The sequence below is a fragment of the Lethenteron reissneri genome, unplaced genomic scaffold (assembly GCF_015708825.2).
Source record: "Lethenteron reissneri isolate LAM-NWPU_2019-01 unplaced genomic scaffold, ASM1570882v1 scaffold_1432, whole genome shotgun sequence".
In the NCBI taxonomy this organism is placed as follows: Eukaryota; Metazoa; Chordata; class Hyperoartia; order Petromyzontiformes; family Petromyzontidae; genus Lethenteron; species Lethenteron reissneri.
In genome coordinates, this window is record NW_026891149.1 from 4,036 (window position 1) to 27,558 (window position 23,523).

Genomic DNA, 23,523 nt, shown 5'->3' on the forward strand with positions numbered 1-23,523 from the left:
CGTCAGCGTGAGCGGCTGCTTCTGGATGGTCCCCGCGTGCGGGAAGTGAGCGTAGCACACGTAGTCGTCCCCGTCACTCAGCAGCACGTTGGCGAAGAACAAGTCCCCGTCCAGGCCCTGGGATACTCGCCCATCCAGCGGAACTCTCTCCATGGCTGCAGCGCCAGCGGCACCCCGGGGGACAGGGAGACAGGGGGACAGGGGGGGGGGATCAAGGGGATCAGAATCTTGATTTAGGACTGTGGAAGGAGGAATTCGATGAAGCTCTTTGTCAAAGATGTAAACCACTAAAGCGCTTCATCATCTTCTTGGTTCTTTCGGTAAAGTCGTCACGTAGAAGGGAAGTAATAAAATAATAAAAATAAAAATAATAAAATAATTCTCACGACGTTTCGGCCACAACGCAAGCAGCCGTCCTCAGGTGAAAACCAGGTCTGTCGAGGCGACAGCGTCTGAATGAAACACCACCATGTTAGGAGCGTATATTTAAGCTGGGTTGGAAGGGGGGGAAAGGGCGCCTTAACAAAAGAATTTGCATATCAAGAGGCATTTAGCATATTTATGAGAAATGCAGGTATGTGATTAGTACTACTCATGCCCGTGCATTATGCAGGATTAGCAGCATCAGAGGGAGGGGATATGGGAAATGCAGGTATGTGATTAGTACTACTTATGCCCGTGCGTTATGCAGGATTAGCATCATCCAAGGGAGGGGATATGGGAAATGCAGGTATGTGATTAGTACTACTCATGCCCGTGCATTATGCAGGATTAGCAGCATCCAAGGGAAGGGATATGGGAAATGCAGGTATGTGATTAGTACTACTTATGCCCGTGCGTTATGCAGGATTAGCAGCATCCAAGGGAAGGGATATGGGAAATGCAGGTATGTGATTAGTACTACTTATGCCCGTGCATTATGCAGGATTAGCAGCATCAAAGGGAGGGGATATGGGAAATGCAGGTATGTGATTAGTACTACTTATGCCCGTGCATTATGCAGGATTAGCAGCATCAAAGGGAAGGGATAATGGGAAATGCAGGTATGTGATTAGTACTACTTATGCCCGTGCATTATGCAGGATTAGCAGCATCAAAGTGTAATGCGGGCGTAAACGGCCCTCCGGAGGTGACGTCAGGAGGGGAGGAGTTAGGTCACGTGGGGGGGTGAGGGGTTAAGCTATAGAAGGAGGGGAACCGGAAGAGGATGGGGAGTGACGGGGAACCAGGAACAGAGAGAGGCCACGAAGGGCGAAGCGGAGGGTGGCAAGATCGCCACGAACACGGGGGAGCGAGGATCGGCACCGTTGGCCAGCGGTGACCGACCCGAAGCAGCGAGGAGGCTGCAGTCAGCAGCGGGGCTGCACAGAGAGTCAGCAGCGGGGCTGCATACAGAGTCAGCAGCGGGTCTGCATACAGTAGCAGCCAGAGGGTCTGCACATAGGGGTGGCAGCGAGAGTCTGCATAGGGGTAGCAGCGAGTCTGCAGGGAGGAAGTTACGGTAGATGAAGCAGAGAGTCTGCGGGAAGAGAAAGGAAGCTATAATAGCAGTCAACAGCCGGGGGCTATAAATACAGAGTTATAACAGAGTGCCGTGTGGGAGAAGACAAGAACCCAATAAAGGACACGAAGACAGAAAGAAGTGTCTGAGTCCTTTTATTACACTGGAGTCAGAAGTGAAACGGCATGGCGAAACAATTGAGGAAAAAGAATATTCCATCTCCGGCGTCGGCTTCATCTTCGGACGACGACGATCTTCCTCCTGCGGTCGGCTTTGCTTCGGCGGAGGGAGAGATCCGTGAGGGCCCGGGTGTCGAGGAGGTTGCCGCTTCGCCCGACCCATCTGCGTTGAAGGACGAGGATTTAAAATGGACTCGGATGGCGGAGCAACTGGCAACTCTCAAAAATGTCATCACTGAGTTGTGTGACCTTGTCACGCCAAGGGCGGCGTTGGATGGTGATGGTGGTGATCGGCAGGAGCCCGGATTGTCTTCGATGGCGCCGCCATCGGCCACGCGGCGTGAAGACGCCATCTTGGGCGTGGCGCACCACGGAAGGCGGGAAGCCGCCATTTTGGGGCCGCCGCGAGGATCGTCCGCCATCTTGGCGACACCGCGTTGCGACGCCTTGCTGAACTTACCGCCGGAAGAGTCAGCGACGGACGGAAGCAAGCCAAGGAGTCGCAGTCGTCACCTTATAACCGTCAAAGAATTCTCCATCGGGGGCGATTGGAGTGCGTTCGCCTGTAGATTTTTGGCGGCGGTACGTACGGCAAGGTGGACGGACGCTGAGGCACTGGAGGTGCTCCCGACTCTTCTTGATGATGAGTCTGTTCGTTTTTTTCGCTCTATAAAAGCTGCGAAGAAGAAAACTCTGCGAGGGGTGTTCGAGGAAATGGCGGACGCATACGAGCCACCGGATGACGCCCATCGCCGATTCGTGCAGCGGCAACGCGCACCTGAGGAGTCACCTGTGGCGTACAGGGGCGCCGTGTTGGAACTCGCTATGGCCGCTTACCCGGAGACGGAGCCTGACCTGCTGGAACCTCTCATCTTGGGGAAGATGTTGGAGTTGTCCCGAGATCTTGGCATTCCTATGCCAGCGTGCGGTCACGAAAAACTCACGTCCCGGGCCGCAGCCAAGTGTCTTGACGCCCAGTTCAATCTCCGCCGCTGGAAACAGGTCACGGCGTGGACGGGCGGTCCTGTTGTCGATGGGGGGGCCGTAGGGTGGGACCCTACAAAGGCCGTGTACGTGCCGGATGCGACCGGCCAGAAGGAGTTGTCGGCTGCCTCTGCTCCGTGGCCGGGCCGGAGCGGGCCGGGGCCGCGGGCTCCGCCGCCGGTGCGGCCGCGTCGGGACGGGGTGCCCGCTGCGCGCCGCCCCGACGTCGACTGCTTCCGTTGCGGCCGTCGGGGCCACTATGCCAGGGACTGCTGGGCCCGGGTTCCGGGGCCGCCCCAGCAGGAGGCCTCGACAGCGGACGCCCCAAAGAAAGACCCTCCAGCACAGGCAAGTCGGTGCGCACCAGACACCCGGCAAGGCCTGACACCTCACTCATCGCCGTTGTTATGCGACTCGGATGTTGTTAAATGCGGGAGGCCAGTATCTGAGCCTTGTCGCTCGATAACGCAGTGGCGTAAGCTGGCTCGGCGGGTTGTCGCGGCCGCTACCGGTTCGTCCACTGTACCTGGGTCCATCCAAGGGGTGGACGTACGTATTTTAGTGGATTCCGGTGCGTCCGCGACCATTATTTCGGATGTGATATTCCATCTTTTGAATATCCCACCGGGGGCCGTGAAGCCGGCTTACGCTTCCTGCATCGCTGCGAACGGGGGTAGTATGGGCATCGTGGGACAGGTGGACGCTAACATTTCTATCGGGGGTGTCTCGGCCTCGGGCGTTGTGTTGATTTCGAGGTCCCTGGCGGTTCCTTGCCTGTTGGGTACGGATTTTTTGGTTAAGATGCCCATTCTAATTAGAATCAATGAAAATTGCATAGAACTACCGGGGGGCCGGAAATTGGCATTTTTACAGTCCGCCTGGGGGCGACCGGCTCCTGTCGCCCAGGTGCAGGCGCTATCGGAAGTTTCGGTTGATATTCCACCTGGCTCGCAGATGCTCATTCCCTTACGATACCGGAAGCCGGTTCCGGGTCGGCAGGGTGCTTTTGGGATTTTGCTGTCGCCGTCCGCCGCGGTTACGGGCGGCTTGGCGCTGGTAGGGGCGCAAACTATTGTCCGTCCAGATCAGCGCCCGTTTTTGCAGGTGTTAAATGCGAGTACTGAAAGCGTGTGTGTGCCGGCTGGTACCGTTGTGGCACATGCCACTACGGCGTTTACGGCTCAGAGTGACCTGCCGGACGGGGGGCTGGTGGGTGGTGTTTCACACGATGGAGGGGTTGATGATCGTTGGATCGCCGAATTATGTGGGGAAAATTCGGCCCTTTCCGCCGAGCAGCGTTGTGCGATTCATGAATTATTATCGAGCTATTCCGATGTGTTTAGCTCGGACGATTTGGACTTGGGACGCACCTCGCTGCTCTCTCATCATATCGACACGGGGGACGCTGCCCCTATCCGTTTGAACTCGCGTCGGATGAGTCCAGCTGAGCGTGAGCATGTTCGAGGGGCAGTGGAAGACATGTTGAAAGCGGATATTATATCTCCGTCTAATAGCCCGTGGGGCGCGCCTGTTGTGTTGGTTAAAAAGAAGGATGGTAAATTGCGATTTTGTGTGGATTTTCGGAAGTTGAATAAAGTGTCGGTGGCAGATGCGTATCCCCTGCCGCGTATGGACGACTCTCTCGACGCCTTGTCAGGGGCTAAGTTTTTTTCAACGCTAGATCTCTCTTCGGGCTTCTGGCAGCTCCCCCTTGACGAGCCCTCGCGAGAAAAGACAGCTTTCCATACGCCGCAGGGGTTATTCCAATTTAACTGTCTGCCGATGGGGTTGAATGCAGCCCCTGCCACTTTTCAGAGGTTGATGGAGTTGGTATTGACGGGGTTGCAGTGGGAGACATGTCTCATTTATTTAGATGATATAATTGTCTTCAGCCGCACATTTGATGAGCATTTACTGCGGTTGGAGGCTGTATTTGCCAGAATGCGTTCTGCTAATTTGAAATTCAAGCCTAAGAAATGTCACCTACTGCAACGCTCCGTTCGATACTTGGGACATATTGTTAGTGCGGACGGGGTGGCCACGGATCCAGAGAAAACTGCGTGTGTCCGGGATTGGGCAACCCCGGCCACGGTGGGTGATGTGCGTCGGTTTTTGGGGTTCGCCTCATATTATCGGAGGTTTGTTCCGAATTTCGCTACTATCGCCAGGCCTTTGCATCTCCTTACTGGAAAGGGGCATAAATTTGTGTGGGGACCGCCGGAGGAGGCGGCGTTTCGGAGCCTGCGCGATTTACTGGCTACTGCACCGACGTTGGATTATCCGGATTTTGAACATCCCTTCATTCTGGATACTGATGCGAGTGACACTGGTATTGGGGCGGTGTTGTCCCAGTCAAAAGGTGGTGTTGAGCGTGTGGTGGCGTATGGGAGTCGTGTTTTGTCTCCCGCGGAAACCCGTTACTGCGTCACTCGCAGGGAACTTTTGGCCATTGTGTTTTTTCTCCGCCAATTTCGACCGTATCTGTACGGTCGGTCGTTTATTGTCCGCACGGACCATGCGGCCTTGCAGTATGCTCTTAAGATGGACCAGCCATCCGGACAATTGGCGAGATGGCTGGACACGTTGCAAGAATTTTCCTTCCAAATTCACCATCGGAAGGGTGTGCGTCACGCTAACGCGGACGCACTGTCCAGGTTGCCGCAACAATCCCCTTGTGCGTGTGCGTCGGGGACGCATAGGTGTGGACTGACTCAGCTCCCCCCTCAGCCTGTCGCGCTGGCGGTGGATGTTCTCGAAACTCTGCTTACACCGGGACCGGTTGATGGGGGACCGGCTGACGGGATTTTGCGTCTTCCGAGGTCTGTGTGGATTCGGGAGCAAATGTTGGACGATTCTTTGGTGTCGTTACGAAAACGAACGGAGAAGGCGGGTAAGGAACTCGGTGCGGGTGGTATTTCGGAAACTGCTCTCCGAGATGGGTTACTGATGTGGAGGGAAGGGATACAGGAACACTGGCGTCTCGTTGTGCCTGCGTCATTGCGGTATGAGTTGATTAGATCTTTGCACTGTGACACACTTTTACATCTGGGGGTGCAGAAAACCCTATTGACGCTGCAACGAGACTATTATTGGCACGGCATGACGACGGATGTCGTCGGTCACGTTCGCGCGTGTCCCGATTGTACCCGCCGTAAACCGCCTAAACATCCATATGTTCCGCCGATACAATCGATTCAAGTATCTCGGGTTAATGAGCTGGTGGCGTTAGATATTTTGGGACCCTTTCCGCCATCCGCTAAGGGAAATAAGTATTTACTGGTGGGGGTGGAGTACCTCTCTCGCTGGCCGATGGCCTGGCCCTTGCCTGACCAGTCAGCGGCGTCTATCACTGACGCCTTTCTATTTGGGTATGTAATGGACAAGGGGGCGCCGGAGAGGCTCCTTACAGATCAAGGGCGTAACTTTTCGTCCAAATTGTTGGGGGAGGTGTGTGCGGCTCTTGGAACTAAAAAGATACGGACGTCCCCCTACCACCCACAAACGGATGGTATGGTGGAACGGTTGAATCGGACTCTGTCCGCCATGCTGTGCCATACAGTCGGGGAAAATCAATCTGATTGGGATTTGCATATCCCTGGGGTGCTTTCGGCGTATCGCATGACGCCGCACGCGGCTACTGGATACTCGCCGTTCTTTCTTATGTACGGCCGTGAAAATGTGCCGCCGATTAATGAGCAGTTGGGAACCGGTGCGAGGGGACCTGTTAAGCCTCTTCCTGAGTATATTCAGGACAACGTTCGCCGTGTCACTGAGGCAAGGGAAAGAGCCCGCATGGCTACGGCCAAAGCCCAGGCCAGGAATGAGCGGTGTGCCCGACGTTCGAAGGGAGAGTGCCCCTGGAAAAAGGGGGACCTGGCCTGGCTTCATTGCCCACAGGTGCGGCCAGGTACCTCTCCTAAATTACATAAACCGTGGCAAGGTCCGGTCCGCCTCATTGAGGTTCCCAACCCACAGTCGGCGCGTGTTCAGGTTGGTTCGCGGCGCTGGTTCGTGCATACATCCCGGTTGAAGCCATACATTGCCCCGCGGCCGGATGCGTCATCTCCCGAAGTTGCCTTGCCGGGGTCTGTTGCTGCCGACTCGCCCTTGCCTGTGTCTGCTGACCTTGCGAGAGCGCCTGTCGTACCCTTCACAGACAAGCCGGCCGTGACGCAGCAGGAAGGAGGACGTTCCGCTCGTGGGATGCCGACCGGAGCCGCGGAACCAACGGGACCTGCAGCTCTTCCTATCCCTCCGCGGACGCGATTACGGGATGTCTCTGGACGCGACCGGGATAGTGGCGGGCCTCCAATGGCGACGGATGAACTCACTCCCATCGCCCTTAAAACCCTTCCACGTTCCCGCTCGGCGGGTGGGCTGCCGACCGTCCGGGACGGCCCGGCCACCCGTACTCGCTCGAAATCCCTCACGTTTCGTTAAAATTGTATTGTGTTGTGTTCTTGTTATATTGTTGTTGCATGCTTCGTGTCTTTTTACGTGTTGGCCCTTTACACCCGCATTTCTTGTCAGGTTGCAATTCAGCCGAGGTCGGCTGGATTTTCTTTATGGGGGAGGGTGATGTAATGCGGGCGTAAACGGCCCTCCGGAGGTGACGTCAGGAGGGGAGGAGTTAGGTCACGTGGGGGGGTGAGGGGTTAAGCTATAGAAGGAGGGGAACCGGAAGAGGATGGGGAGTGACGGGGAACCAGGAACAGAGAGAGGCCACGAAGGGCGAAGCGGAGGGTGGCGAGATCGCCACGAACACGGGGGAGCGAGGATCGGCACCGTTGGCCAGCGGTGACCGACCCGAAGCAGCGAGGAGGCTGCAGTCAGCAGCGGGGCTGCACAGAGAGTCAGCAGCGGGGCTGCATACAGAGTCAGCAGCGGGTCTGCATACAGTAGCAGCCAGAGGGTCTGCACATAGGGGTGGCAGCGAGAGTCTGCATAGGGGTAGCAGCGAGTCTGCAGGGAGGAGGTTACGGTAGATGAAGCAGAGAGTCTGCGGGAAGAGAAAGGAAGCTATAATAGCAGTCAACAGCCGGGGGCTATAAATACAGAGTTATAACAGAGTGCCGTGTGGGAGAAGACAAGAACCCAATAAAGGACACGAAGACAGAAAGAAGTGTCTGAGTCCTTTTATTACAAAAGGGAAGGGATATGGGAAATGCAGGTATGTGATTAGTACTACTTATGCCCGTGCATTATGCAGGATTAGCAGCATCAAAGGGAGGGGATTTGGGAACTGCAGGAATGTGATTAGTGCTACTTATGCCCGTGCATTATGCAGGACTAGCAGCATCCAAGGGAGGGGGATATGGGAAATGCAGGAATGTGATTAGTACTACTTATGCCTTCATCATCATCCGCCATGCAAATCATGGAAGCAGCGGCAGATGTGGAGGATGCCTGCAAAAGTGGTGCAAATGTGTTCACCCAGAAGAGACAGCGTACAATGGACAACGCCGCACTGCTTCCAGTCCACAAATAGGACGGAGACATCGCGGCAATGATGCACTCCGCTTCGCTTGCCTGGCTTGCCCACCTCATTGTGAAATTGTAGTCATTGTCTCTGCATCTACATCAGCAGTTGTACAAAAAAAGACCTCCTGCGTACCAGGCGAGGTAGTTAACATCTCCTAGCCACCGTGATGATGATGAGAGAGAGAGACACGCAAACTCCAAATCTACAGCAGCAGGCGTCAGGGTCGGGATGGAACCCACGACCTCCTGTATACCAGGCGAGGTAGTCAACGTCTCCTAGCCACCGTGATGATGATGAGAGAGAGAGACACGCAAACTCCAAATATACAGCAGCAGGCGTCAGGGTCGGGATGGAACCCACGACCTCCTGCATTCCAGGCGAGGTAGTCAACATCTCCTAGCCACCGTGATGATGATGAGAGAGAGAGACACGCAAACTCAAAATATACAGCAGCAGGCGCCAGGGGTTACCAAAAAGATTTCCAATATATTAAACAAACACAAGATCCAGGTTCGTTTAAACACAGTACACAAAATCCGTGATTTAATCCCATCTGTAAATGATTCCTGCCATGCAGTACCCTGGTGTCTACAAACCGAGTTGTGGTTGTGGCAGCAGTAACATTTGGGAAACGAAACGGCATGTCTCGGACCACGTTCGTGAACACAAGGCGGATCTGAAACATGGTAGGACCAATACATCTGCCGTTGCTGATCATTGTTTGACCGCTGTGGGCTCACGCAAAATTGATTTTTCCAAGACGGAGGTACTCTGCAAACCTACCGGCTACGTTCAGAGATTTGTTCATGAAGCCATTCAGAAATATAAACACAGACACAACTTCAGCCGAGAATATGGGTACAAACTAAGCAATCATTGGAACGACGTTATTAACCAGGTACAGTCTTTACTGACTGTGATGTTTCCATCCTACCTGCCTATGTCAGCTGTTATTTCCGACTCTGTGTCTCTCTCTCTCTATGCCTCTCTCTTAGACCTCTCACATGTCCTTTGGATTGCACTCTCAGTCTCACATGCCCTTTGGAGTGCACTCTCATGGTGCTAATCTCTCAACACAGCTGTTGTGCGCATATGAGGGCATGATACTCTTTTGCGGCGATGGAAGCTCTTCCATGCTAATCTCTCTCTCCCTAATCCCTCTCTCCCTAATCTCCCCCATTAACACAACTGACGTGCTTGCGTCCGGGGGTGGAATTCCTTTCCAGCTCAGACCCCGCTTGCTTGCCCATCGCCACGTATATAACGTCCTTGTTGTAGCAGCTCTCTCGCTGGTTCAGCAGTTCCACTGCCGGGTTATATTTTTTTCCGCCTGAGGATGACCGCTTGTGTTGCGATCGAAACGTCGTGATTCATTTTATTTTATACCCAAGTGACTTTACCGCAAGAACAAAAGAGTAAAAAGATATATCAGCAGGCGTCGTCTGCGTCGGGATTGAACCCACAACTTCCTGTGTATCAGGCGAGGTAGTCAACATCTCACAGCCACCGTGATGATGATGAGAGAGAGACACGCAAACTACAAATATACAGCAGCAGGCGTCGTCTGGGTCGGGATCGAACCCACAACTTCCTGTGTATCAGGCGAAGTAGTCAACATCTCACAGCCACCGTGATGATGATGAGAGAGAGACACGCAAACTACAAATATACAGCAGCAGACGTCGTCTGGGTCGGGATCGAACCCACAACTTCCTGTGTATCAGGCGAGGTAGTCAACATCTCACAGCCACCGTGATGATGATGAGAGAGAGACACGCAAACTACAAATATATATCAGCAGGCGTCGTCTGGGTCGGGATCGAACCCACAATTTCCTGTGTATCAGGCGAGGTAGTTAACATCTCACAGCCACCGTGATGATGATGAGAGAGAGACACGCAAACTACAAATATACAGCAGCAGGCGTCGTCTGGGTCGGGATCGAACCCACAACTTCCTGTGTATCAGGCGAGGTAGTCAACATCTCACAGCCACCGTGATGATGATGAGAGAGAGACACGCAAACTACAAATATACAGCAGCAGGCGTCGTCTGGGTCGGGATCGAACCCACAACTTCCTGTGTATCAGGCGAGGTAGTCAACATCTCACAGCCACCGTGATGATGATGAGAGAGAGACACGCAAACTACAAATATACAGCAGCAGGCGTCGTCTGGGTCAGGATCGAACCCACAACTTCCTGTGTATCAGGCGAGGTAGTCAACATCTCACAGCCACCGTGATGATGATGAGAGAGACACGCAAACTACAAATATACAGCAGCAGGCGTCGTCTGGGTCGGGATCGAACCTACAACTTCCTTGCATCAGACGAGGTAGTCAACATCTCACAGCCACCGTGGTACTCACAGCCGTCCATCCAGAAGACGATGGGAGGAGGAAAGCCTTGGGGAGGGCGGCAGCGCAGCACGGCCGGCAGGCCCTCGGTGGCCATGACGGGTTCCAGCTGTTCACGGGGCCACAGGGGAGCACCTGCAGGACACAGACAAAACCACCCATGTAGCCTTAGACCTCGATTGGAAGTTTCCGTGACTGCAGGGATCCATACTCTTTGGTTCTTTCGGTAGAGTCACGTCGGCATAACATTAATAAAATCACGACGTTTCGGGCGCAACCCACAAGCGTCCGTCACCAGGTGGGACAACCACAGCAAGAAACAATTGCTGAAGTGGGCAAAAGGGTTGCCGTGACAAGAGGCTATATAGGTGTTGAGTAGTTCCGACGGACGTACTCGGAGACGGAGGTAAGTTAGGGGCTTCCGCCAGGGTTTATTAAAGCTGTTAAAATATTACACGCAGCAGGGTGCACAACTCCCAGGGGCTAGGGGGGTCCTACTCTGAGTGCGGGTCCCTGCCGGCTAGCTCCCGTCTCTCTCTCTCGTGTCGGATCGGGGACTCTGCCGACTCCACCGAGCGGAGAGAGAAGCACCTCTACGGCTACCACCGGCTTCTCTCCAGACTCACTATTTGATCCCTCTCTCTACCCCTGGTTCCCTCTTCACCCTGCTTACTCTACCCGTTACCACGGTGACCCCGCTTACGTCACGGGGTCTCCCTTAAGTACCCCGGGAGACGTGACGTCATTGCACTGAACGGCACACCTGACGTCACGTCCCCATTTTACTCCTCTACAAAGGTAAGAGACGGGGGAGGAGCCAAGGAGGAGAGACAGGGAGGGGGTGGGGGGTAGGGGGAGTGGAGCGCCGCGAGAGGGATTAAGAAACGAGCAAGGACATGCCGGGGGGGGGGGGGGGGTAAAGGGGGCGGGGCTGGGAGTGGGAAGCTGAAAAAACTGGAGATGCGGATATGAAGGCAACACCATGAAGCAGTTAAGGTTTGACCTGGTTAATAACATCCTTCCAATGATTGCTCAATTTGTATCCATCTTCCCGGTTGAAGTTATGTCTATGTTTAGATATCTGCATGGCTTCATGAACAAACCTTTGATCGTAGCCCGAAGGTTTTCAGAGTACCTTGGTCTCGGAAAAAACAATATCATGAGAGCTCACAGCGTTATAGCAATGGTCAGCCACGACGGAGGATTAGTTCTGCCGTGTTTCAGATCTGCCTTGTGCTCGCGAACACGCTCCCAGACATGCCGTTTCGTTTCCCCAATGCAACAGCCACCACAGGTGCAACTTAGTTTGTAGACTCCAGGATACTGCATGTCAGGAATGACATCCTTCACCGATGGGATTAGATCACGGATGTTGTGTACTGTACTGAATCGGACCTGGATCTTGCGTTTGTTTAAGATCTTGGAAATATTTTTGGTAACGCCTGCTATGTTTGGTAACGTGATGGTTTTGATCGGCATCTCAAGGGATTGTTTCTCCATGGTTGGAGAAACAGCTTTGCGAATAATGCGGTCCGAGTACCCATTCATCTTGAGGGCCTGGTGTACGTGTTCCAGCAGCCCTTTTGCCCACTTCACCAATTGTTTCTTGCTGTGGTTGTCCCACCTGGTGACGGTCGCTTGTGTTGCGCCCGAAACGTCGTGATTTATTTTATTTTATACCTACCTGAATTTACCGAAAGACCAGGAGCGGTTTCTTCATTAGGGCGAATGGGCGACGCACCACCAATGTCTTTCAACCACAGAGTCACGCGAGCCGTTACTGTGCCTCTGGATATAGTCCAATCAGCGTCATGTCACATTCTGTGGAGTACCGCCTCTTTTTTGGCGATTTCACTCTGGCTGAGAATCGCCCCGAGTGTTCCCATAGACTTACATTCAAAGATGTTTTTTTTCGAACGGCGGGCGCTGCAATGCATTCTCTATGGCTTCCGGGAGGGCTCGCACTAACATGCTTACGTCATCATACGTAAGCACATTTCAGTCAATAATATTATTTGTCGCCACCTAGTGGAATCTTTAATAAAATAAACTGAGTGGATTGTAATAATAGTGAGTATAGAAACAAACAAGGAGATGTATTGTAAGTCACTTTATTTTTCATTAATATTAAAGAAGTAAAGTTGCCTTTACATGCTTAAGCTGTTAATTTATCCATTGCATGGGTGGACCTTATCCTTATCAATCATCCAGACATTTGCCCCCCCTGAGAGATTATGCAGGAGCCGCCACTGCGAAAGACCGTTTGGGTAAGTGCTGTCAGTGAGTAGCAGCACCTGTGAAGACAAAGATCCCCCCTTGCGTAGCCACCCCCTCCACTGCGTCGCCGGGTGATCAGCACCACGCCCGGCCGCCTCTGTCTCCCCGGTGGCAAAGTTTACCGCACATCGCACCGGGGACTCGCTTGAGGCCGATTCAACCTTGGGGAGCCCCAGGGCTGGTTCAGTAACAGCAGTTGATTGCTGTACAATTACCACAGCCGGCAGAACGACCGCGCACTGTGTGTGTGGCGCAGCGCTTAGCGTTTTGTGTGTGTGAGTGGTGGCACAGCAGTTAGCGTTCTGTGTGTGTGAGTGGTGGCACAGCAGTTAGCGTTCTGTGTGTGAGTGGTGGCACAGCAGTTAGCGTTCTGTGTGTGTGAGTGGTGGCGCAGCGCTTAGCGTTTTGTGTGTGTGAGTGGTGGCACAGCAGTTAGCGTTCTGTGTGTGTGAGTGGTGGCACAGCAGTTAGCGTTCTGTGTGGTAGTCCACAGTCCAAGAGTGGCGTCCCCCCCCCCACCCACTCACGCGCCAGCCGCACGGTGATGTTTGGGGTGAGCGTTGTGCCGTCCTGGTTCTCCGCTGAGCAGCGGTAGACGCCCTCGTAGGCCTCTGCGGCTTCGCTGTCGGACTCCGCGGACGCCGCCACCACCGCCGCCATGTCCACGGTGAAGGTGCCCGAGCCATTTCCACGCCGCTTCACGTTAGGGTCGCCGTTCGGGTCAAAGCGCCGGCCGTCCTTACTCCACCGAAACCTCAAGCACAAACGGGAGGGGGGGAGAGAGGGAGGGATGTGAGGGATGGAAGGAGGAGAGGGAGGGAGGGGTGGGGAGGAGAGGAAAGGGTGTTGTATATACAGTGAGGGAAAAAGTATTTGATCCCCTGCTGATTTTGTACGTTTTCCCACTGACAAAGAAATGATCAGTCTATAATTTTAACGGTAGGTTTATTTGAACAGTGAGAGACAGAATAACAACAAAAAAAATCCAGAAAAACGCGTCAAAAATGTTATAAATTGATTTGCATTTTAATGAGGGAAATAAGATTTTTTTTATTGTTTTTTTTTCGTTTCTCTTAATACAACGGTTAAAAGTTCAAAACTGAGCGACGTAGATTAAGTCGACATCGTAGTCTGCCAACACACTCACCCAGATTAAAAACTACACTGCAGTCACATTGGTGGCCTTGATTGATTAATTACCTAATTTTACCCGGATTCAACTCACATTGTTTCTTGTTGTATCTTGCTATCTACGTGACTTTACCAAAAACCAAGGAATATGAATTCCAGCAGTCAAGAAAGCTGAAGTGAAATTTTAGTTAGATCTCTAACCTCAGGACATCAAAATATAACTCGAGTAAAACAGCACAAATCCCTGGATGCTAAATCACAAATCTTGGATAAACACAAACCAAATAATAATTATGAATCTTAACTTTGGAGCTTTCGTGTGTTGACCGACTCTCTGTGTCGTTTTACATAACATTTCGATACTTTGCTAGGTTATTTAATTTTTGTGTGTCTCTTTCTCCCCCTAAGCCTGCTCACTCCTTTTGTTGCACTCATTGACATGTAAAATTTTTCCCTACCCCCTCCCTCTCGCTGCCTCCGCCCCCCTCTGTCTATTTAAGGCCTCGCCACAGAGACGATCACCCCTCTCTGTACCTGTGTTGCCCGCTCTGTGTATCTTGGTGATATCTGTCTGCTTATATGTCTGTCTATAGTTTTTTCTGGTTAGATTTTATGTCGCTATTTCATTTTACCTGATGATGATTGCTTGTGTTGCAATCGAAACGTCGTATGCTATTATTTAATTTATTATTTTTTCTTTATACGTCACTTTACCGAAAGAACCAAAGAATAATAATTATGAAGTATTCGACCAAGAGTCAACCACAAGGATAAACAAGGCGGAACAGGTCCATCACCCATAACCAAGATAAAATGTATCCCACAGAGAGAAAGAGAGAGAGCCTCTGTGAACACTGCTACAGACACACCTTGAGTCACTTACAGAATCAGAACTACAAAAGTGGTACGGTATCAAGCCATGAGAGGTAAAATAATCTTCTTGGTTCTTTCGGTAAAGTCACGTAGAAGGGAAATAATAAAATAATAATAAAACATAATAAAATAATAAACATGAAACATAATAAAATAATAAAAATAAAATAATAAAAATAAAACATAATAAAATTATAAATATAAAACATAATAAAATAATACAAATAAAACATAATAAAATAATAAAAATAAAACATAGTAACATTTCGATTTGAAGCTTTCGTGACTGCAAGGATTCCTACTCTTAGTTTTTTCGGTAAAGTCACCATGTAGGTAAAAAATGAAATAAAATTTAAAAAAAATAAAAGAATAAAAATCACGACGTTTCGGAGGCTGTATACAGCAAATCTGGCTGTGACGGTCCCACCTGATGACGGAGACTTGTGTTGCCTCCGAAAGTCGTGATTCTTATTCCTTTATTTTTATTAATTTTTATTTCATTTTTTACCTACGTGACTTTACCGAAAAAACTAAGAGTATTTTATTATTTTATACAAATTTCAAAACCCGACATATACAACAACAAGGGAGGTGGGGAGGTAGCGTACTTGGGCGTTGGGTTGCCATGAGCCTCACACTCCATGACGATCTCGCCCTGCGGGTCCACTATGTAATCCTCCGGCGAATACCGGGTGATGAACGGAGGGCGAGTACCTGCCAGAGATTGATGGGTTAACAAAGCTGTGCTTGCAGCAGCGGCAATAGCAGATTCACACCAACACAGCCAATTCGCGCGGCTTTACGATTTTCAATCAACATGCTAATCTCTCACCAACATGCCAATTTGCACCTGGCAGCCCTTTGATTGGTGGAATACCAACCGCTGTCGGGTTTGCTGCCCACTACTTGCATTGCCATTGGCTGCTGACATTTGGGCGACGCCCATTTGAAACCCTTACAAACAGTTTGCCTTGGAAGCTAACCCTCCTTATCCTGAAGACGACCGCTTGTGTTGCGATCGAAACGTCGTAAAATTTCGATTTAAAGCTTTCGTGACTGCAGGAATTCAGCTTCTTGGTTCTTTCGGTAAAGTCACGTAGAAGGGAAATAATAAAATAATAAAAATAAAACAATTAAATAATTCTCACGACGTTTCGGCCACAACACAAGCAGCCGTCCTCAGGTGTAGAACAGGTCTGTCGAGAAGACATTCAGACTCTGTCTTCTCGACAGACCTGTTCTACACCTGAGGACGGCTGCTTGCGTTGTGGAAACGTCGTGAGAATTATTTTATTATGTTTTATTTTTATTATTTTATTATTTCCATTCTACGTGACTTTACCGAAAGAACCAAGAAGATGAAACGTCGTAGTTTAAGTTTTTTGATATTTTCTTTGAACCTATCTACGCGACTTTACCGAAAACCCCAAAGAATATGAATTCCTGCAGTCACGAAAGCTTCAAGTCAAGATTTAGTTGATAGTCTTTAGTGGACGATTTGGTGGGTGTAGCGTTGAGAGGGGGCATCGTCTCAAGGGGGGTAGTGGTGCAGTTTGCTACTCACGGTCACGGGGCAGGGCGTGGCGGTGGTCACCCAGCACAGCCAACAACAACGACGCCAGAAGAAGGGCGGTGATGAGGAAGGCCTCCATCAGGGGGGGGGGGGGGACAGATGGTCAGACCGGGGGCTTCCTTCACTTGGCTAGGAGGAGGGCGTAGAAGGGAGGGAGCAGAGTAGGAGGGGGAGCAGGAGGAATTAGAAGCATTTAAACTGCAAGAGGATGAATCCGAAGCGCTATAAAGCTCTTTTTCACACATGTCCAGCTGGGACACTGGGTCAGAACGTGACAACAAACACAATACAACAACACGGTGTGAGTGCAGAGTACAGTAAGAGTCAACAAATCACTTTACAAATATCTACATATATATTAAAGGCAAAGTTGTGAATATTATGTGTCTGTTCAAAATGTTTAGCGTATTTCCCGACATGCAACGAACTGGAAATTTGCCATGTGGGTGCTTTACTTTCCAGACTGTACACCGTGCAGAAATTATTAAAAATACACTTTTTGGGGGGGGGGGGGAGCTCAATAATGCAGAGATTTTTTTGCACAGCAAGTGAACTGTGACGTCACATCTGTCACGTGACCCACGCATGTGTAGCGCAGTGGTCAGCGCTACGCCGCGCTACGAACCCAGCGACCCGAGTTCGATTCCCGCTCACGGCCACCAACGGTGACGATTATTTGAACCGGTCCTGGGCCTCCCCTAGGTCGACTCAGCCTCAAACGAGTAACTAGTGTGGTGTGTGAACATCGCCACTGGGGAGACAAAGGCGGCCGGGTGTGGTGAATCCAAGTCCCGGGCGAAGCCGGGGGTAGTCCAGCTAGTATACTAATAAAACTAGCCAATGTTTGATGTTGCAGTATAGACAAAACACGGCACTCTAAACGCATGTTTCTAAATGCTGAGGGAAAAACCGGAGGACCCGGAGTAAATTCCACGTGACCACGGGGAGTGAGGCACGTCAACTCCAAATATACAGCAGGTAGTGTCAGTCGGTATCAAACCCACCACCTCCAGTACACCAGGTGACAACTGTGCCAGGTTACACATTCCTGCGGAGGGAGCTGGTAGGAACGTTGGGTTGCTCGGTCAATGGCCTGCAGGGTCAACGGCGGCGTGGTGTATTCCGCAAATATGGCCGACTGTGAGGGCGGGCACAAGCCGGCGTGAGTAGGTTAAACGTTGAGTTTTATAAGGGCACCACGGGGTGACCAGCCCCTCCCCACCCAGCCCCTCCCTCCCCACCCAGCCCCACCCCTCCCACCCCCCACCCAGCCCCTCTCTACCCAGCCCCTACCCTTCCCACCCCCCACCCAGCCCCTCCCCACCCAACCCCTCCCTGCACGACGGACGGACACAATAATCCCCTGTGGGCTGGTGCAACCAGTGGGTTCCTACCAGTCAAAGACCTCCTTTGCAAGGGACACTTGGATGCACGCTCATAGTTGATGGTCACGTGCTCCTGCGTTGAGCAGCAGAATGTTTACATTTCACATCGGCTGCATTTCATCCAGTGGCACCGATTTTTGAAACCAGATCAACAATAAGTATAACCCGTAAAAACAAAGTTTTTCACTATAAATCCTTTATATGCGTGGCTGCTAGAGTCATCTCATCCTCTGGCTTGGGATGGCTGCCACCTATGGGTCAGATGATTGTCTGCCAGTATTAAACAATTGGTAATTAAATATTTAATTTGTTTTCCCTAAGAAGTGTAAAATTTTAGAAATTATTTTTTCACAAACATTACTTTTCTCGCACGAGTCTGTGTGCAAAATGTCAGCTCGATTGGATCACGGGAAGGGGGTTAAAAAACGACCAAAAGATTTGCACGGTCGTAAGCAAGCAAGCAAGCACGCAAGCACGCAAGCAAGCGAACTTAATATAAAGGATTTAAAAACCAACATTGACTATCCCCAGCAAACAGGGCAACGCTGCATCAGCCACAGCTCCAGGTTTCTCCCATCACTTAAAGAGCCCCCGAGTGAGAACACCCTGCAGGATAGAGAGAGACCAACACAGCACTTGCACGTCTGCGCGAGTGCTGTGTGGTGTGAAACAATTGCCACGGGGGGAAATATCAAGTTACATTTCGATTTAAAGCTTTCGCGACTGCAGGGATTCATCTTCTTGGTTCTTTCGGTAAAGTCACGTAGAATGGAAGTAATAAAATAATAAAAATAAAACGTAATAAAATAATTCTCACGACGTTTCGGCTACAACGCAAGCAGCCGTCTTCAGGTGAAGAATGAGACACTGCCGAGCTTGGCGCTTTAACAAAAGAATGTGCAGATTCCTCTTGATATGCACATTATTTGGTTAAGGCTCTCTTCTTCTTCCACCTCCAACCCAGCTTATATACAAGCTCCAAGCTTGGCAGTGTCTCATTCTTCACCTGAAGACGGCTGCTTGCGTTGTGGCCGAAACGTCGTGAGAATTATTTTATTGTTTTATTTTTATTATTTTATTACTACCTTCTACATGACTTTACCGATAAAACAAGAAGAAAAATATCAAGTTGACAAGGCCTCAACACGTCACTCACCGGCGCAACGCTGCGTAGATGTCTGGGGGGGGGTCTTGAGCTCTTTTCTGTGTCCTCATGTGGTGGTGGGGGTGGTGGTGGTGGAAATCCAACGTTTCGTGCCTCGACCACAGGCAGGCGAACGCGTGCGGCTGTGATCGTCGTGGAGCCTTGGCAGAGCGCTTTTAGAAAACGTAGCGCGGATAGGAGAACACGTGAGCGCGAATCACAATCCGTAGAATTGATAAGCACCGCCCATTGACACCACTGCCCATGGAGTGACGTAGGTAGACACGTGTTACAGGCAGCAACAATGTCCCACACTGCTGCCCACCAGGGATCACGTGTCTGTCTGACTGGCTGCCGTGCATAAATAAATATATAATGCACACAGCTCTTTGATTGGTGGAGACCTACTTCCGGGTACGGAGAGGTGAGGGGCCTGAGGGAGGGGGGGTCAGGGGAGGGGCCTAAGGGAGGGGGGGTCAGGGGAGGGGCCTGGCTGGCTGCCTGGCTACCTCAAGTCACGTGATCTTCTACACAGGTAGGAACAGCAGTTCCACACTGCCCACCAGGGATTATGTGTCTGTCTGTCGTGCACGAATGCGCTGTCCAACCAAGTTCCGACCTGCACACTGCGAAGGAACGTGTTTTTTTTCGTGTGTCTGTCCTGTCCGTCTGTCTCCGTGTGGACGCTAGACTTGCGAAGGGTTTGGCTCGCGAGCCGTGGAGTTGACGTTGACGACGAGTCGCTGGTTCCACGCCGCAAGCCCCGCGGTGAGCCGGCGCTGTTCCGCTTTCCCATCCGGAAACTTGAAAGTAGTTAAATGAACAGTTTGGTGCCGTTATTTCGCATCGTTTAAAAAACACGTTCCTTCGGAGTGGGCAGGTAGGAACTTGGTTGGACAGCGCATTCGTGCACGACAGACAAATAATCCCTGGTGGGCAAGTGTGGAACGTGCTGTTCCTCTACCTGTGTACAAGATCACGTGACTCTATGTAGCCAGGCAGCCAGCCCCCTTCACTATCGGCCCCTCCCCCTTGCTTAGGCCCCTCCCCTTAACCCCCCCCTCCCTTAGGTCCCTCCCCCCTTAGGCCCCTCCCCCCTTAGACCCCTCCCCTGACCACCCCCCCATATCCTTAGGCCCCTCTCCTGACTCCCCCCTTCCCTTAGGCCCCTCCCCTGACCACCCCCCCATATCCTCAGGCCCCTCCCCTGACCCCCCTCCCTTAGGCCCCTCCCCTCTCCGTACCCGGCAGTAGGTCTCCACCAATCAAAGAGCTGTTTATATTATATATTTATTTATGCACGACAGACAGACAGACAAATAATCCCTGGTGGGCAGTGTGGAACATTGTGTTCCTGCCTGTGTATTTCCTTGCGCCACTCAAGCTGCCTGGAGGTTGCCCCGAGCGGGAAGCTCACACGGCCGAATCGAACGAAGAACGCCACTTGACCGACTCAGAACGAGACGGTTCCGGGGCCAAACCAGAGCCGGTCTCGGACGCTCCGCCCAGACACGGAGGGTGACACGCCCCCTCCACCACTCTAGCCATGACTGCCCCACGGTGGCTATGAGATGTTGACTACCTCGCCTGGTGCGCAGGAGGTCTGTGTCTCTCTCTCTCATCATCATCACGGTGGCTATGAGATGTTGACTACCTCGCCTGGTGCGCAGGAGGTCGTGGGTTCGATCCAGACCATGGCTACGCCTGCTGCTGTATGTTTGGAGTTTGTGGTGTCTTTCTCATCATCAAGGTGGCTATGAGATGTTGACTACCGCGGCTGATCTACAGGTCTGTGTCTCTCTCTTTCATCATCACCACGGTGGCTAGGAGATGTTGACTACCTCGCCTGGTGCGCAGGAGGTCGTGAGTTCCATCCCGACCCTGACGCCTGCTGCTGTATATTTTGAGTTTGTGGTGTCTCTCTCATCATCATCACAGTGGCTCGGAGATGTTGACTACCTCGCCAGGTACGCAGGAGGTCGTGGGTTCGATCCAGACCATGACAATGCCTGCTGCTGTATATTTGGAGTTTGCGTGTCTCTCTCTCATCATCACGGTGGCTACGAGATGTTAACTACCTCGCCGGGTGTACAGGAGGTCGTGAGTTCCATCCCGACAGGCTAAAATAACCCCTGCCCCGATTAAACCCGGGTATAGTTTGGCCCAGTCCAGAGTATACCCGGGGGGGGGGGGGGGGGGGGGATGAAGTCTCCAAGGCTAAACTAGACCCCCCGGGGGTTTAAACTCGACTGGGCCAGACCATACCGCTCCAGGCCAGACTCTGCCCATGTGAAAGTTCAAAGGCAATTATCCAGACAGAGAACAGGCGACAACGAACTGCAATCGATATCTAAAACGCGTACGCGTGGAAGTAAGAATCTAAATTTGATCAATTGAAGCATTTTTAGGGTTCAGGGGTTATTATTAAAGTTTTTTCTGGTTGAAGCAGTCAAAGTCGATGTGTTTACAGTTTAAAATAAAATGTTGGAAAAATTTAGTAATTCACGTGTATATCGCTCAACGCCATTACTATCACGGGGGTATGATTTGGCCTAGAGGGGCATCATTTGGCCTAGGCCATAATATACCCGGCTATAATCTAGCCTAGGCCGTTTAGACCCCGGGTATACTACACCTGTGGGTATACTACGGCCTGTGGGTATACTACGGCATTTGGGTATACTCCGGCCTCTTACACCGGGTAAAGTCTCGTAATTGGAATGACCATTGTCAGCCGTGATTGATCTACGGCTGAATGAAAGCCTCCCCAGCTATCGTCATCTCTCAAGATCCCAACACAGGATTCTGTCACGTTGACAAAAGACAAATAGTTCACTGCAGTCACGAAAGCTTTCAATCAAAAGATGCACACATTTATTTAAAAGCAAACGGGCATGTGTGGATACTACCCTTTGACCTGTATCACAAGAACAACGGGTCTCACCTGAGGGATCTGTACAGGTTACTTCCAAAAACACAAACTTTGTCCTAACATCACTTATTCAATGTTTGACCCTTATAAATAAAATGTTGCATGTACACAAAATCAGTGTTCATTCTAAATTATTGACAGACATTTTCCATTTTAACAAAATGTAATTACTGCAGTGAAATATACTGCACCAGGTTAAGCTATTTCAAATAATTATGCACCGTCTGCTTAACAGTGGATGTAAAACATACTATTGTGTCATTCAAAACGAGTAGGCCATTGCATGCTTGCGTCTCGAGTCAAAATGTAGCAAATTCTCAACATTACCGACAAATTACACAACTGAGATGAAACATCATCGCCCCCTACTGACAGGCTCTTGTTCACACACTCTTTGGTTCTTTCAGTAAAGTCATGTCAGTAGCAAAAATAATAGATCAGGAAGTTTAGATCGTAACACAGGGATCTACCCAACCCACAGGGAACACAAAGACTGGCCGCTCACTCTTACTCTGCAGGTTGAACCCAGGAACTGAGTGTTCAACTTCACATTATTTTCATTAAAGGCCCGTGACAAAGGAGCATCTATTGGAGCGACGTCTCAAGCTGACACATCTACCGGGTCTCCCTTTGACTTTGTGTTTTCTAAGAAGTTCACCCACACCTCCACCTCCACAAACTGCTGGGAGTTGCCTCACTCTGCCTCACTGTCAGAATTCCCCTCCTGCTTCACGTTGCCTCCATCAATGTGAAGGTCCCATTTTGCAGTATAATCTTCATCTTCACATTTTACCATCACTTCTTCACTCTTCACCATCACTTCTTTGCTCTTCACCATCACCTCTTCACATTTCACCTCGATACCTTTAAGTGTCCAAGCTGGGATTTTCCTCCAGTTATTGTTTGATGAGGGATGGGCTCATTGCGGCACTTTGACTTTCACAAGCTGATTTCAGACTCCACTCCTTGCAGATCTTCTGATGCTTGTGTGTTCTCTGGTGTACTTGAAGATTTGATGACCGTGCAAACGCCTTCCCGCCAAGTGCACCTGAAGGGTTTCTCTCCTGTGTGTGTTCTCTGGTGTCTTACAAGAGTAGATGAATCCACAAACGCTTTCCCACACACACGGCACTTGAAGTGTTTCTCTCCCGTGTGCATTCTCTCGTGTCTTTGAAGATGTTCTGACCGTGTAAACGCCTTACCGCAAAGAAAGCACCTGAAGGGTTTCTCTCCCGTGTGTGTTCTCTGGTGATTTTTAAGAGCAGATGACTGTGAAAATGCCTTGCTACACACAGTGCACTTGAAGAGTTTCTCTCCTGTGTGTGTTCTCTGATGATTTTTAAGAGTAGATGACTGACAAAATGCCTTCCCACACACAGTGCACTTGAAGGGTTTCTCTCCTGTGTGTGTTCTCTGGTGGGCCTGAACAACGGATGCTTGTGCAAACGCCTTCCCGCAAATCGTGCACCTGAAAGGTTTCACTCCAGTGTGTGTTCTCTGGTGTATTACAATATTATGTGACTGTGAAAATGCCTTCCCACACACACTGCACTTGAAGGGTTTCTCTCCCGTGTGTGTTCTCTGGTGTCTTTGAAGAGTTTGTGACTTTGCAAACGTTTTCCCGCACAGAAAGCACCTGAAGGGTTTCTCTCCTGTGTGTGTTCTCTTGTGATTTTCAAGATGATACGACTGTGAAAATGCCAT

The 23,523-nt window shown here is 50.9% G+C and overlaps 1 protein-coding gene across 1 annotated transcript; it reads right to left on the bottom strand.

Annotated features, from left to right (window-relative positions):
• LOC133362306 (neuronal cell adhesion molecule-like) lies at positions 1-23,523 on the bottom strand (the record flags this gene model as incomplete). The annotated part of the gene is made up of 4 exons (XM_061581230.1): positions 23,456-23,523; positions 13,309-13,535; positions 10,517-10,639; positions 1-155 (listed from the first exon to the last, which is right to left on the bottom strand). Coding segments are annotated over exons 1-4 (573 nt in total), but the record flags the coding sequence as incomplete, so codon positions are not given.